The 15,473-nt window shown below is 32.0% G+C and overlaps 1 protein-coding gene across 2 annotated transcripts in view; it reads left to right on the plus strand.

Annotated features, from left to right (window-relative positions):
* LOC129913448 (uncharacterized) overlaps positions 1-15,473 on the plus strand; it is a 146,860-nt gene that overhangs the window by 72,527 nt on the left and 58,860 nt on the right. For both annotated transcript variants that reach the window (XM_055992136.1, XM_055992137.1), the window contains one exon: positions 14,401-14,462. In XM_055992136.1, coding sequence (XP_055848111.1) covers positions 14,401-14,462 — 62 coding nt within the window. The remainder of the gene's footprint in view (positions 1-14,400; positions 14,463-15,473) is intronic.

Raw genomic sequence — 15,473 nt, forward strand, 5'->3', positions numbered from 1 at the left:
GCTCAATATATATATATCAATCATGTCTATTTGACATCTACAAAAAGAGCTAGAATTTTTTGAACTCGATCAATTTTCATCAAAAAAAGCAAAAAAAAAAAAAACATATAATTTTAACTTTTCACGCTGATGGATCATTTTTTTTTCAATGACAACCTATAAAAAATTTTATATCGTGTGAAAGCTCATTATTTCACCTTCAATTTAAAATACCAATTTTTAGCACATGTATGTGCATAGTCATAAACTATATGTTCTATAAGTTTGATTGATTTTTTGAACGCTACGAAAAATTAAAAAAAATAAAAGCTCAGCAAAAGATACCCCAAAATAAGTAGGTGTTTTTCAAAAATTCATATTTCGAAACGCAGAGATTAAAAAAAAAATCCGTATTAAACCCCTTATTTTTTTTTAATTATCTTTCAAATGACGTTTTCCAAATTGTCAAAACAAATTTCCCCTACCTATAATCACTTATTCGTCAAAGGTCCACTTTAAGTTTTAGTTTTATAAAACCATTTATAACTTGGTTTTGAAATTTTTTTGAATTTTTTTCAATACCATTGTTAGTTTTGTAATAAATTTATCTATCGATTCAAAATAATTCAACTCTTTACACTGTCGCGTTTAGAATTTTTTGCAATTTTGTTTTACCCCTATTTACCCTATTAAAAGATGGAATTTTTAAAACCCTTCAAATGTATTCAACTTTAGGTTTTTATCTTTCAAATAAGCTATAGAAGATTTTTGTATCTCTAATAGTTTATTTTTAATTTTTAATTGAAATTTTTGCCGCACTGCGAAAGTGCGAGAGTGGAACGGCAGGAAATGGCGTCACTTTTTTGTGGTGGCTGCCATGGTTCATCGATTTATAAGACGTTATCACGTCAAAAACTATCAACAAATGGCTTAAAAAACTTGTATGCCAGGAAGGTGCTTCTGCTTACTTTTACCTCTGATTTTATACCAAAAAACTACTTAATTCGTCGACCAACACACCAAAAAACAGGACTTTAGCAAAAAAAAAAACTCATATTTAGTGCTGCATGACAAAACTGCCAGACGTTGGTTCGGAAGACCTCTGAATATTACCTTTAATTTGACACATATATCCAGCCCTATGATGGTAGCCGATCGGAAAAATATCCGATCGGAGAAAAGTTCCGATCGGAAGATTTTTGTATTCACGGTACCCGAATTTGAGAAGAAAAATTGACGTCAAACAACGCACTCATTTCCCAATTTTTTTTTGGTTTTTATTTTTTTTCGGATAATATTTCACGTTTGATTTTCTGTCGGGAAGAATCGGAAAGAAAAAAAAGCGCAAAGCATAACCCGTCGCAAATATTCTGACAGTTCACTGCATAGCATCGCATGTATTTTAAATTTTCAACGCACCTAAGATTTTTTTCGTATATCTGTCCGATTTTACTGTCGTACAAATCGGATAAAATTTTCTTCCGATCGGCTACCATAGTAGTAGGCTACCATAGTAGATAGTCTTTAAGCTCTATGAGATGCACAATTCACTTTACCACACCAATAGTTTTCGTAGCTACTGATAGCCCTCTTTCACTTCCAATTTGATATTTTCTTAAGATTAATGAGTTAAGAGTTTCTGCAATGTCCACCCGATCTATTAATATTAAAAAAAAAAAAAAAAATAATAATTATCTTGTTCGTTATTTAATAGCTATTTAATGAAGTTCTGTATTAGAAAAACTTTTCATATAATCACACATTCAATGTATCCTTCACATTTTATTCCAAGATGACTCTTTAGGTGTTATTAAATATGTTTCACCCCTTTATTCAAAAAGTGACACATTTTTCAATAATTCATCTCTCATCTGACGTCATATCATGTCACTTAATCTGACTAATCAACCCGCATTAATCACCAAATACCATGTAATTGTACAGCGATTGCAATCTATAATAATATATGAGTCGGTCGATTGTACCTTGTAATCAATTTCCTCAATCAAAAAAACATATGATTTAGCTTAACCGAGAGAAATAGTTACTCCAAAATGCACAAAGATGACTGACAAACAATTGTGTCATTGTCAAATATGAATCAGGGTTGCACTTGGTAACAAAAAAACCGACAACAACAACAAAACAAAACAAAAAACCTTCCAACATACTCATCATTCAATCAGTCTGTGCAATGCGCCTGCATCGACTAGGGTGGGGTTTCAAGATATCTGTTGGCAATTATCCCCAAACTGTGTTACAACATATATAAACTACACATCAAGGACGAGATTTTAGCGGCGCGGTGGTGACGCGAGCCCCAATGCGCAATTCATTTCATTTCAAATCGCATCTCGACAATTATTTTCCATTTTTCATCCACACCTCTCCCATGAGTGTCTCTTTGTATCTAATTACAACAAAAACAACAATAACAACAATAAAAAAAAATAGTTACATTCAGAAGATATCTATCGAGGTGCAGGCGCACCTTGTAAGATACACTTTGTATCTTTTTGTTATTTTTTTGTTTCTATTCTGTGCAATCGCAGCGAAAGGAATAGCAATTTGTCTGCAGTTATGTCTATCATTCGGTATCAGCTACAACCGATCGGATGAACTTCCTAGATCTTCTTTCAATTAAATTTGGTATCTGCGACCTGCGAGTGTGGGTGGTGGTGGTGTTAGGATGCATCTTGTGCATGTACGTGACAATGCCTTGCAGATATACTTTATTTCCTTACCTCACCTTCTCATATAGGGGAGAGAGATATGTCTTGACTTGTCATTCCTGCCAAAACCTAGGCTGTGTGTGTCAACATCAATTTACAAAGTCTCAGATCCACACAAGATCCGAGATGCATGGGAAAATCTGAGGGAAAACCACTTGCGCACGTTAATTTGCATAAAAATTGTTGTCTAGTGGTCTACGACGACGACGACGTTAGCGGCGGTCTGATGGTTGTTCCGCTTATGTTAATATGTGTTTGTGTTTGTGTGTGTGTAATGACGAAGCAATTATAATTACAAGCTTATTTTAACAATGCAACTTGATTCTTGAACTAACAACGAGTTTTTATACTAACAAAAACGACATGTTAATGTTTGGTATAGTCTTCATATTGGAGAGTTATATTGCAGCGTTTTAGAGTTAGTAACTTGGATTTGGATTTGTCAAATGAGCCCAAGGATTAAGGTGAGGTAAATACCTATTTGTTAGGTATTATAGATGTCTAGATAAAAAATGATCTACAAGATGGCCTCTGCTGAAAGAGACAAATGAATTTTGTGTAAATTTTGTAAGGCTTAATTTTTGATTACTTTCAATTTTGATAGTAAATTAAGAATTTTTTTTCTAATCATCTATTTCATTGAGAAATTTACCCTCAGAATCGGAAATTTTAAAGAAATTTAAAGAAAATGTCGAATTTTGCAAAAGGCCATTAACTCCATATTTCCGTGATACCTATTATAAAAAAAAAATAAATGCTTAATTTTTCCAATACATTCGCGACCTTTCTTGAATCATAATATCATTCTTAGTAGGCTTTGACACAAAAGTTTCAGAAGTCAGTTTTAGGATACTTCAATTTTGTAGACTTGTTTCTTTTTCGTGGTCACTTAAAAAAGTCGGGCCTAAGACTTAAAATTTTAAAAAAGTCTTGAAATACAGATCGAAGTGCAAATGAGCGCACAGACGCGCTTAGGTATAATTCTATACGGATGGTGTGGAGAAATAACTCTATGAGATTCTGCCATAATGTTTGTATTGGTTAAGAGCTCTACAGTTTTTTTTAGACGCGAAACCAATATTTCAGGTATGACACATGCTAAAATAAGGAATTTTCCTTCTTCAAGCCTCAGGCACGGTATTCACTCACACTTTATATTTAAACAAATAATATAATAATTAATATTAATTTTGTTTGATAATCTTTGCTTAGATTTATTAAATAAAATGCACGACTGGGTCGCACGAACTTGCTCTTAGAGTTGAAGTTGCTTAAATTTTTAAGACTTTTTATATAGAAACTTGGGAAATGTAGGTACATAAAAAAAAAAAAAAAAAAAAAACAAAAATAAAATAAAATAAAATTCATTTTTCAAAAAAAAAAACAATATCTGAAATTAAATCGCCCCACAAAACAAGTATGCAGTTTTATTTGCGTTTTTAGAAAAAAAATTTTCAAAATCGTTAGAGCCGTTTTTTAAAAAACTAATTTTTTGTAAATAATTTTTTGAAAAAAAAGTTTAAAAATAAAACTGGTATGCCATTTTGTAGAAATAACTAATCAACATCTAAAAACAAAATTTAAAAAAAATTCAATGTCCTGTTTTCGAAAATTTGATTTTTCAAAAAAAAATTTTCAAAATTTTTTTAAAAATCCAAAAATAATTTTTTTCAAAATTTTATTTTTGGCTTATATTTAAATTATATAAATGCTTTTGTATACAATAAGTAGTTTTGTAGAAAATCCGATTTGATAAAAGCGGTCCTATGGCAGGTACCGTTAATAACGATTTTTAAAAAAAAAATTTTCTTCAAAAGATAGACATTGTTTAAAAACTAACATTTGAATTTTTTTAACAAAATCGTTGGAGCCGTTTTCGTGAAATTAAACTTTTCCGAAATTTTTGTATGACAGGTACCGTTATTTTTGGTCCGAAAAAATTAATTCCAAAAACCCCTCTGGAGAGTCTCCAAAAACTACTACATAGCAAGTTTGGAGTCAATCGGTCCATCCGTTTAGGCTCTAGTTCCTTATACAGACAGACAGACTGACAGACTGACAGACTGACAGACTGACAGACTGACAGACTGACAGACTGACAGACTGACAGACTGACAGACTGACAGACTGACAGACTGACAGACTGACAGACTGACAGACTGACAGACTGACAGACTGACAGACAGACGGACAGACGGACTTCCGGGACCCACTTTTTTGGCATTGTCTAAAAATTCTATTTAAACACTTGTTCACTGAGGGAAAAAATAAATTGAAGTTGAAACGTCGTTGTTTCAAAGTTGAACTACTTTGATTTATGTGACTTTAAGATACGAAACCATCAAAAATTAACCTATTTTCCACGTTGATTTTAAAATGTCCATCGTCAACGCAAAATCATTCCGAATAATAGTTAAATCAATGTGGTTTTCATTGATTTCACGTTGTCTTATAGTGGCTTTTCCCTCAGTGTTCTATCCGCGATTTTTTAAAATTATATTTTAACGCTTATTCTTTCCGCCATTTGGAAATAAAAAAACGTTGCACAGTGTGGCCAATGGTATCAAAAGCTGGCAAAAATAGCTATTTTTAATTTGTACCGAAATTGCCAAATACAAATTTACTTTAATAGATGGATTAATAGGCTGCACAAAACCGGTTTTTATTCCACGATTTTAGCCTAACAGGGAGAGTAACTACACTTTAACATGTCACCATTGACGAAATTATTCGTTATTTAACTTTTTTTTAGCTCCCATTGGTGTTTAAAGTTTTAAGGCTATTTCGTTAAAACAAAATAGATAAAAATTTGAAATAAATATGGAATAACAAGCAAAAGGAAAGCTTTAGATTCTCATTTCTCTTTTGAATTATGAGTGTGTTGTTTGTTTGAAATAATTTTTCGAATTCGGTGTCTTTAAGATCATTCGTGTCTTGTGTGCATCATACAAATTCCTTGAGAAAAAGTTCATAAGGATGTGAAGTGGCGCTTTGTTTTTGGTGTCCCTTTATGAGAGTGTCATCTTTCGTGTCAATTAAAGAAATGTTGCCCATGTTTGCCCCTTTTTGAGTAAACACTTTTAGTCCAAGATCCCAGGGCCGCCAGACATTACTTATTTTCTCAAGAAAAAAATGTATGGAATTACGTAGTGCTAGGACATACTATTAGTGAATGGATACTGGCTATCTTGTGCCGACGGCCATTTTACCACTAACAGGTGCTAAAGGTACGAAAAATACGTAGTTAGATTTCTTATTTTCTCAAGGCTGATTTTTTTATATGATACTCAGGGAACTAATACATTAATTTTTGTAAGCTGCCAGACCAGTCGGATGGGCCTAACACCTTGCCAGACACGCATAATAGGAATCAGGAAAGTTAGATTTTATTATATGGGGGTCTGGGAAAAAATTTATAAAATATTTTGACTTCAGGACTCGAAAGAGTATCAAGACACGCGTCGAAAACCACATTTTGCACAATCGCATCCAGAGTCATTTGGCCGCCATTTTGTTTTTTTAATAAAAATTGCAATTTTTCACATAACTCACGTATTTTTGAATCTACAGAAAAAAAATGTATTGCAAACTTGAAGATAATTTAATTTACTACAATATATGTTAAATTACTTTTTTCGATTATACCTTCGGTTTAAGAGTTAGGGTGGTTTTTTTTTGAAACCATATTTTCGTCATATCTCATTTATTTGAGCTTTTTTGAAAATTAACTTGAAGTAAAAGTTGTAGATCTTTTTATTACCTTCAATTATTACATTAATGGTTTTTCGATTTGACAGTCCGTTTTTGATCTGCAGGAAAAAAACTTCAAAAAGGTTCCAATTTTTTAATATAGGAAAAATGTTCTAGTACAGGGTAATTTGCATTAGATATAACAACAACCTAGGAGTGTAGGTTGCACTCAGACAAGAAAAAATCGTATAACTAACACTGCCAGACCCATTCCGCCAGCCATTTTTTTTGCCAGACACCTTAAAGCTTTAAAAAAAAAATTTTTTACTTTACTTATTTTCTCAAGCTTCATTTTTATACATGATACCCATGGAACTAATTCGTTATGAGTTTAAAGGTAGGGGAGAGTGGCGGACAGTGAGACGGTGCAAACAGTGAGACAATCCATTTTTCTCTTTTCTGAAAATAAGCACAGTAACGCTAGTTTGGGTCAAAACGTTTATTTCCCCGTCTGCGTCTTTTAATTTTGTCCCGACTTAATTAAAGCTGTCCATTTTCCCCCTCCGTAAAATATCACACAAAATCAGGTGAAAGTAGTTTTTGGAGTGTTATAAAAAGAGTGTATAACACAAAAAAATCTGGTTAGTGGACAGAACTTTTTTTACATATGTATTATATTTATATGTTCTTTCATAAAAAAATATCATTGAATTAGAATTCCTTCTCGTTTTTTGTAATTTTATATTTTTCCGAAAAATGACAAAAAGTAAACAGTGAGACATTATTAAAAAGCAAACAGTGAGACATAGGTTTTTTAAAAAGCAAACAGTGAGACATATAGATTTTAAAAAAATCTATTATTTTAGCATGACTTCAAAATGATTTCGTATTGTTTTTTCTTTCATTTTTTTTTGGCTTTTTGTTTTTTTTTTTTGAATAAATGGGTTAAAGTAACATAAATTAATTAAGTATATACTTGTCAATTACCTAATTATTTGACGTTTTCGTTATTTTTTTTTCACCTAAGAATGTCTCACTGATCGCACCCCTTTCAAACAGTGAGACGTTTTGACTTTTTCTACATTTTAGTCCAATGTGATGCCCTCATTCATTCTTTAACTATAAGTTTTTTTGCAACATTAAGATAAAATATGTCTTAAACTAACTTCAAAGTTTCGTTAAGCTATCTCGAAAACATTCTAAGATATACCAATTTAAAAAAAGGGTGTCTCACTGTCCGCCACTCTCCCCTATATATTTTTAATAATGTAGTAATTATTGGTATTATTAAGCGTAAACATTTTACTTCAATACTACGGAAGACCCATTAGATTTTATTAATAACAAATCTAGCGAGCATTTGTGCGTGTCTGGTAAGGTGTCAGGCCTATCCGATGGTCCGGCAGCTAACAAAATAATTTTATTGAATTAGTTCCCTGAGTATCATGTATAAAAATGAAGCTTGAGAAAATAAGTAAAGTTAAACTATTTTTTTCAAAGCTTTAAGGTGTCTGGCAAAAAAAATGGCTGGCGGAATGGGTCTGGCAGTGTTAGTTATACGATTTTTTCTTGTCTGAGTGCAACCTACACTCCTAGGTTGTTGTTATATCTAATGCAAATTACCCTGTACTAGAACATTTTTCCTATATTAAAAAATTGGAACCTTTTTGAAGTTTTTTTCCTGCAGATCAAAAACGGACTGTCAAATCGAAAAACCATTAATGTAATAATTGAAGGTAATAAAAAGATCTACAACTTTTACTTCAAGTTAATTTTCAAAAAAGCTCAAATAAATGAGATATGACGAAAATATGGTTTCAAAAAAAAACCACCCTAACTCTTAAACCGAAGGTATAATCGAAAAAAGTAATTTAACATATATTGTAGTAAATTAAATTATCTTCAAGTTTGCAATACATTTTTTTTCTGTAGATTCAAAAATACGTGAGTTATGTGAAAAATTGCAATTTTTATTAAAAAAACAAAATGGCGGCCAAATGACTCTGGATGCGATTGTGCAAAATGTGGTTTTCGACGCGTGTCTTGATACTCTTTCGAGTCCTGAAGTCAAAATATTTTATAAATTTTTTCCCAGACCCCCATATAATAAAATCTAACTTTCCTGATTCCTATTATGCGTGTCTGGCAAGGTGTTAGGCCCATCCGACTGGTCTGGCAGCTTACAAAAATTAATGTATTAGTTCCCTGAGTATCATATAAAAAAATCAGCCTTGAGAAAATAAGAAATCTAACTACGTATTTTTCGTACCTTTAGCACCTGTTAGTGGTAAAATGGCCGTCGGCACAAGATAGCCAGTATCCATTCACTAATAGTATGTCCTAGCACTACGTAATTCCATACATTTTTTTCTTGAGAAAATAAGTAATGTCTGGCGGCCCTGGGATCTTGCTCTATTTGTGAAGTTATCTAAAAATAACCATTTTTTTGTATATATTTCTCAGATTCCGGCAGTGCTGACAATACCGGTCAGCTAGATTTTTGACACAAAGACCAAATTATACTTTTCTGAAGGTGTAAGAGATTCTGAACTCCTATCCATAGTCAGAATTATTCTATTAGCCACAACTGAGAGTGTGTACGGTTAGCATGCTGGCTTAAAATTTAAGAAAATAGTCTTGATCAACAAAATGTAAACTCATCTTGAGATATCTCATGCATAAAATAAGATCGGAAAGATTGAAACAGTTTTTTGAAGAAGGAAAACAGTTCACGGCGTCAAACTATGCTGAAATAATAAACCACAATTAGCATAACCTCAAAAACATTCAAAATAAGTTTTTTGTTTTTGCATTTTATAACGCTAATATTTAAAAAAAAAAAAACAAAAGCTAAAAGAATATTTCTGAATGCGTATTCGAGTTCAGTATTCCTAAATCCTTCAGAAAAGTATATTTTGGTTCTTTGGACAAAAAAAGTTGAAATTTGTTGACCAGTGTATTTTTTGATTAAGACGATTTTGTTAACCCAATTAATGAGTCAGGTCAAAAATCTTTGAGCAATAAAACTATATTTTTTTAAGAAAAACCTTATTTAAATAATAAAACCAGTAAATTCAAAGTATTGAAAAATTAAATAACAATTTTCCTTCTCAAACAACTTCAAAGCTAAAGGTAACAGATACCTTCTTAGTTATGTGCATTTTTAATAATTGTTCATAGAGTCACAAGAGTTGTCTTAGTTTTGTACTTTATTATAGTATTTTTACCCATAACAAACTTAAAAACGAACAAAAATAATTTTTGCCAACTTTTCCTACCATCGGCCACACTGTGCGTTGGCAGTTTTTTTGTTTTCTTGATACTAATATTTTTAAGTGTACCAGATTTCATGAATTTTCGTCAGCAAATGATCTTGCAAATAATATTTGAAGTCAAAAAGCACCAAATTTACCACTTTGCAGCCGTTTCTGAAAAAAAGTCCAATAACAATTATATCCCTGATCTCATATTGCATATGAAATTTTAAATGTACCCATCTGTACAAACAATTGCATAGAATAAGTAGAATAATAGGAAATGAAGAAAAGAAATACTTTGGTATCAAAGAAGGATGATCTATTGTGGTGCCATTTTGCATTTAAAGTTCGTCTCCACAATTTTCTAAAACACAATTCTTGCTGACCCATTATCAATCACTATTTTAATGTTGTGGAAGAGGCACACGCACGCCGCTTAGCACTTAAAACTTAGCTTACAACAAAAAAATTATGATTGTATTGGAATTTTCAAAATAAAGTTACCTATAGAGAATTCTTAAGTACCTATATAATTTTAAAAGTTTTTTAGTTTCATACTTTTTGTATATCATTTTGAAAAAAGACACTTCTAATACAACGATTTTGAGTTAATCACATTTCTCGGAAATAATTCTTATTGATTTGGTAAAAGTAGCTATATTTACTTTTCAAAGTAGTTCTACCAAAACACCAGAAGCATCTGCTTCTGTTTAATGATTTAAGTATGAAACATAAAAAACAACAAATGACAACATTCCATCATCTTGCTTTTGCATTCATCATACTAATATCATCAATCTTATACCCAACTTAAAACGCTTGACAAATTACTCATTATACTCATTAAAATCAAAGACAAAACCTTTTAAAAAACTGCACCTTTATAAATCAAAGGTAATAAAAATCAACTCATTTAAAACAACTTAAGCTGATGTAGTACAACCTCATAAACAAAGACTCAACAGAGTTTATAACCACACCAGATACAACACTTACACTGACACAACATTTAAAGTCATTCAAATATTAACACCTCACCACTAGAATGACCTTTTCTTTATCGTAAAAAAAGTTAAAAAAAAAAAAAATAAACTGCTAAATATATAAAAAACTACATTCGTTCAACATCAATTTGTATATTCCTGGGGCGTGTACCCGTTTAACTCACTGATCTTTAAATATGTCTTGAAAAAGATTCGGGATTCTGTTGCAGTAGCTGGTAGGTGTAGGTGTGTGATTATTTCAACATGCATTACATTAGCTTCGTAAATGCAAAACCATCATCGTAACTATAAAAATTTTGTATTCAAATTAATTCGAAGATGGTGAGGACAGGCTGAGTTAAATGTGAGTGAAACAATAAATTGATGATGGTGGCATGGCGCCTCTTCATGAGTGCATTTTTTTACTTCACTTTTCAAGTCAAATCACATTTTGTATCTGACTAGCATAATACGGTTGCCAGAACAAGGCGTTTCAAGTAATTGAAATTATAATAATTTCGACCCAAACCGAATTTTTTTAGTTGGTTGGTAACCGAATTAGAGGGAGTCGAAAATAAAGTTATGATTACAGCCTACTGCTTACTGCTAATATTTTTTTATAAAAAAAATGTTCAAAAAGATAAAAAATACAGTAATCTTTGAAAGTCCATATTTAATCCAAATTTTAGCCCTATAAAAATAAAATGTTTAGTAAAAACAACAAATATGTCGGTTTTTCTCTTATTTCGAAAAGTTTTTCTTGAATTTTTTACAATATTTAATTTTTTTAATTTTAAAAAGGATCCATACCAATAGGAAATTTAATTTTCTACAAAAAGTTACTTAATTAAAATTTTGAAATTCGGCTTCCTTTTCAAGTTAAAGACAAAAACTCGAAAAGTATCAGAACTAGCCCAAATTTTCTTATCGTTACAAAAATGGTCATATCTTTATAGCATATCCATTAAATTTTTTAAAATAGTATACATACCTATTGTTATCTTTCACAGTAATATATAATTTTAAGCATTCCAAAGATTTTGAATTTTTCATTGATTAAGAATTTTTTTTTGTCAAAAATTTCCTTTGAAACAACAATTTAAAAAAAAATGCTGAGATAAGCCAGAATAGATTTTCAAGTGCTTTTTGCTTATTTATTGAACTTTTAGGCATACCGGTTTTGTTAAGATTGGTCATTTATTACTCAAGATAGCAATAAATAAAGCATATCTATTTTAGTGCTGACCAATTTTTAAAATTGTATTTAAAAAAAAAAAAAATGTATTGATATTATACTATAACTTTCAAATAGCCCTAAAACTTATCTTATCTTATCATAAAATTAAGAAATCATTCCAAACATACCAATCTTTTACACACACAAAAATTATTGGTTAAAAACAACGTAAAACTTGTGTAAAATTAACAGAGGGAATTTTCTACACCTGCAAACTAACCCGGTTAAAATTACACGTTTAATCTTATCCACTTTCTCGGTTAAATTGTTCTAAAATCTCAAATTTTAACAGAGTTTCTCGATCAATATAAACAAGTTGATCGGTTAAAATAACCTTCTAAAGTCGTAATTTTAAATAATTTCATTTAGCCAAGACGATAACGATTAACGATATTTTTATTGAACAGTTATTATATATACAATTTGCTTAAAGCTAGTAATCTAAAAATGTACATTGATTATATTAGTAATATGTTGGCACAAAAGGGGCCTAACGTTTTTACATTGTTTTTTTTTTTAAGCTAAATTTACAGTTAATTGTCATTGTGTTTGTTTTAAATATTAATTCTGTTGGCAGCTTCTTAACTCGGGTTGTTCAGGTCCGGTTGTCATTGTAAAGGTTGGATTAGGGAGAGGTGAGGCTTTCAGCCACGATAGTGAGCTGATCCAGGATCAGCGTAGAAGGGGATGTTCTCTTCGTCGTTGGTTGATATAAGATCCTCATCCAAAAGTTCCTTAGCTTCTAGGTACCGCTGGTTAGGATGTCTTGGCTGGTTTATTACTCTTCCTATTATTGGGTTTGGATGATTGCTCAGGTTCTGTAGGCATCTTCTGCTTGATTGGATAAGATATTTGTCGAGTTTTATAATTTTGGCTTCTTCATACAGTCTCTTGTTGCTGACGTGTTTCTTGCGTATCCTGTCGTAGTGCATGCCTGTACAGATCCTTAAGATCTTCCTCTCCAGTATTGCTAACTTGTTTAGATGGGATTTTGTCACCGTGAACCAGATAGGAAAACAGTAGGTGATGATAGGCCTGATGAGCTGCTTGTACAGGAGAAGCTTTGTCTTTTGGCTGAGTCCGTTTCTTTTCCGCATAAGCGGATGAATGCGATGAAAGGCGAAATTGGCTTTTTTCAAAACGGCTGCTGCTTGAGGGTTAAATCGGTTCTTCTCATCGAATTGTATTCCCAGATATTTGACGTTATTTTTTGCTGAAATTTGTGTTCCATCGGGAAGGCTTATCTTGATGTTCCTGCAGTTCCTGGCTGAGCGTATTCTAGGATTTCCTGGGGTGGCTGGTCGTCTAAAGCATATTAGTTCCGATTTGGCTGTGTTGATTTTGAAGCCCCAGCGCTTATAAAACTCGTAAAGTTGTCTTATGTGGGCTTCCACTTTCCTTGCGGCTAATATGGGTGACTTCGACTTCGCGTACGTGAGAGAGTCATCTGCAAACAAGAGATTCTGAGAGTCATCTGCAAACAAGAGATTCTGAGCTAATTCTGGTTGGGGCTGATCGGATGTGTAAATGTTGAAGAGGAATGGTCCTAGCTTCGATCCTTGTGCAACTCCGGCATTGATTGTCCTCATTGTTGATTGGCTGTTTCCTAATTGTACAAAGAACGATCTGGAATGAAGAAAGCTGTAAATAATTTTGATTAGTGAAATTGGAAATCTCAGCTGGAATAGTTTGTGAATAAGTCCTTCAATCCAGACACTGTCAAATGCTTTTTCTATGTCGAGAAAACATCCGACAGTGACTTGGTTTCCGTTTAGGGAGGCGGCAACATCGTGTTGAAGTTTTAGGAGTGGATGGAGTGTAGAGTGCTTTTGACGGAATCCAAACTGCATATCTGGCAATATGCAGTTGTCGCTGCAAAAAGATTTCAGCCGCCTAAGTATTAGCTCCTCGAGTATCTTGCTCATATTGCTTAGAAGTGAAATGGTTGAACTGATTTAGCCAAGACGACTACGTTGATTTTAACAACAAGAACTACGTAGTTTTTAACAAAGACTACCTTTTCTTGTAACACATTTTTTTTACCCACCGAAAAAAAAATCTCGGTTTGACATTATTTTTCTGCGTGTTTGGAACCTTTTAATACCCAAAAATTGACTTTGCAAAGTTCAGTCTCTTAATCTCTCAATTTTTGTTTCACTAAAACTTGTATTATAATAAAAACAAAGTTGGCAACCATAAACTTCCCTGTTTCAGGCCCCTGCATTACCCAATTCAATTTCGTGCATTCACAGTGTTCTTAAACTGTTGGAAAACTGAAAATCTATTATATCTGCCGAATGCCAGAACAAGCCCATACAAAGAATTTGCACTCCCATGGCTGCCCCCTGCACTGCGGGCTTTTTTTTAAAGCTCAGCCGTCTTGAATGTCAGTGTAATGAATTATTAACAAGACAGTTATACAGTTTATTAACATATTTTCATGCTTTTTAAGACAGATGGCGTTACTGAGTGGTCTAATGTTTTACTATATTTTGTTTTTTTTTTTTTTTTTCTTTTTTCAGTTTTTAAACGACACGACATTTCAATTCACCATGCGCCAACACCAAATATAGGCTTCTCCAAGGTAAGTATACCAATTTAACTAAAGATATATACACATTATATTTATAAAGGTATTTGTGTTTATATTTTTATATTATTTTTGGAATCTATTTTTTTGGGGGGTTTTCGTGTGCCTATTGCCGACCGCCCTCCACCCTTCCTTCAAATAAAACAATAATTTATTATGATACCATTTTTTGTTAACTCAGGGCATACTCGCGCCTGATGCCCACAAACGTCTTAATAAATCGTATAAAAAAATTTATCAGATTGTTTTTTTTTTTTTGTATCTATTTTCTTTGTTAAAATAAAGTTTTATTTTGAAAATAATTAGGTCCATAAATCATGATGGAAATTTCATTTACAAAAAAAAGTATAAAATCCTGATGCCTATTGTAGTCAATGATGATGATGGTTAAAAAGAGAAAATAAGATAGATACAAAAAAAATATATATAAATGTAATGTTGAGTTCAATTGAATCAGATATAGTATAGACTCTATCTGCATGCCCTTCCTTAGGGCTTGATAAAATAAAATTACAATTTTGTTACCATTATTTGCATAACAATGGGGCACAGGGTGCGCGTGAAAAGGGACAGTGTTCATTGGTTGTATCGAAGGCTTTGTTTTTTTTTTTAATAGAAACTTGTATAAAGCTGATTCTGTATAGGTACGTTAGGTAAAGTGTTGGTTATGGTTGAATGGATTCAATGAAATTATTCTTTGAATAAGAAATAGTGAGCTTTGAAAAAGTCTAGGGCAAAATGGACGCATACTATCTTATGAGCTATGTGAGAAACTTGAGGGATTTGTGTCCTAACTTTATTATGAGTACAGATTAGCCAAATCAAAAAAGACTTTCACTTTTAGTTTACAGTTATGAAAAGAGCTTTCTTTTGATGTCTCACTCGATGGATTTGAAGAACCCTTTCGAACCCAAACTATGAAAATAAATATTAAAAAATGTTTTTTCAGTACCTATTATCGTGTCAAAAAAATCACAACTAAGAAATATGTATGAATAGCAAAAA

The sequence above is a fragment of the Episyrphus balteatus genome, chromosome 3 (assembly GCF_945859705.1).
Source record: "Episyrphus balteatus chromosome 3, idEpiBalt1.1, whole genome shotgun sequence".
NCBI lineage: Eukaryota > Metazoa > Arthropoda > Insecta > Diptera > Syrphidae > Episyrphus > Episyrphus balteatus.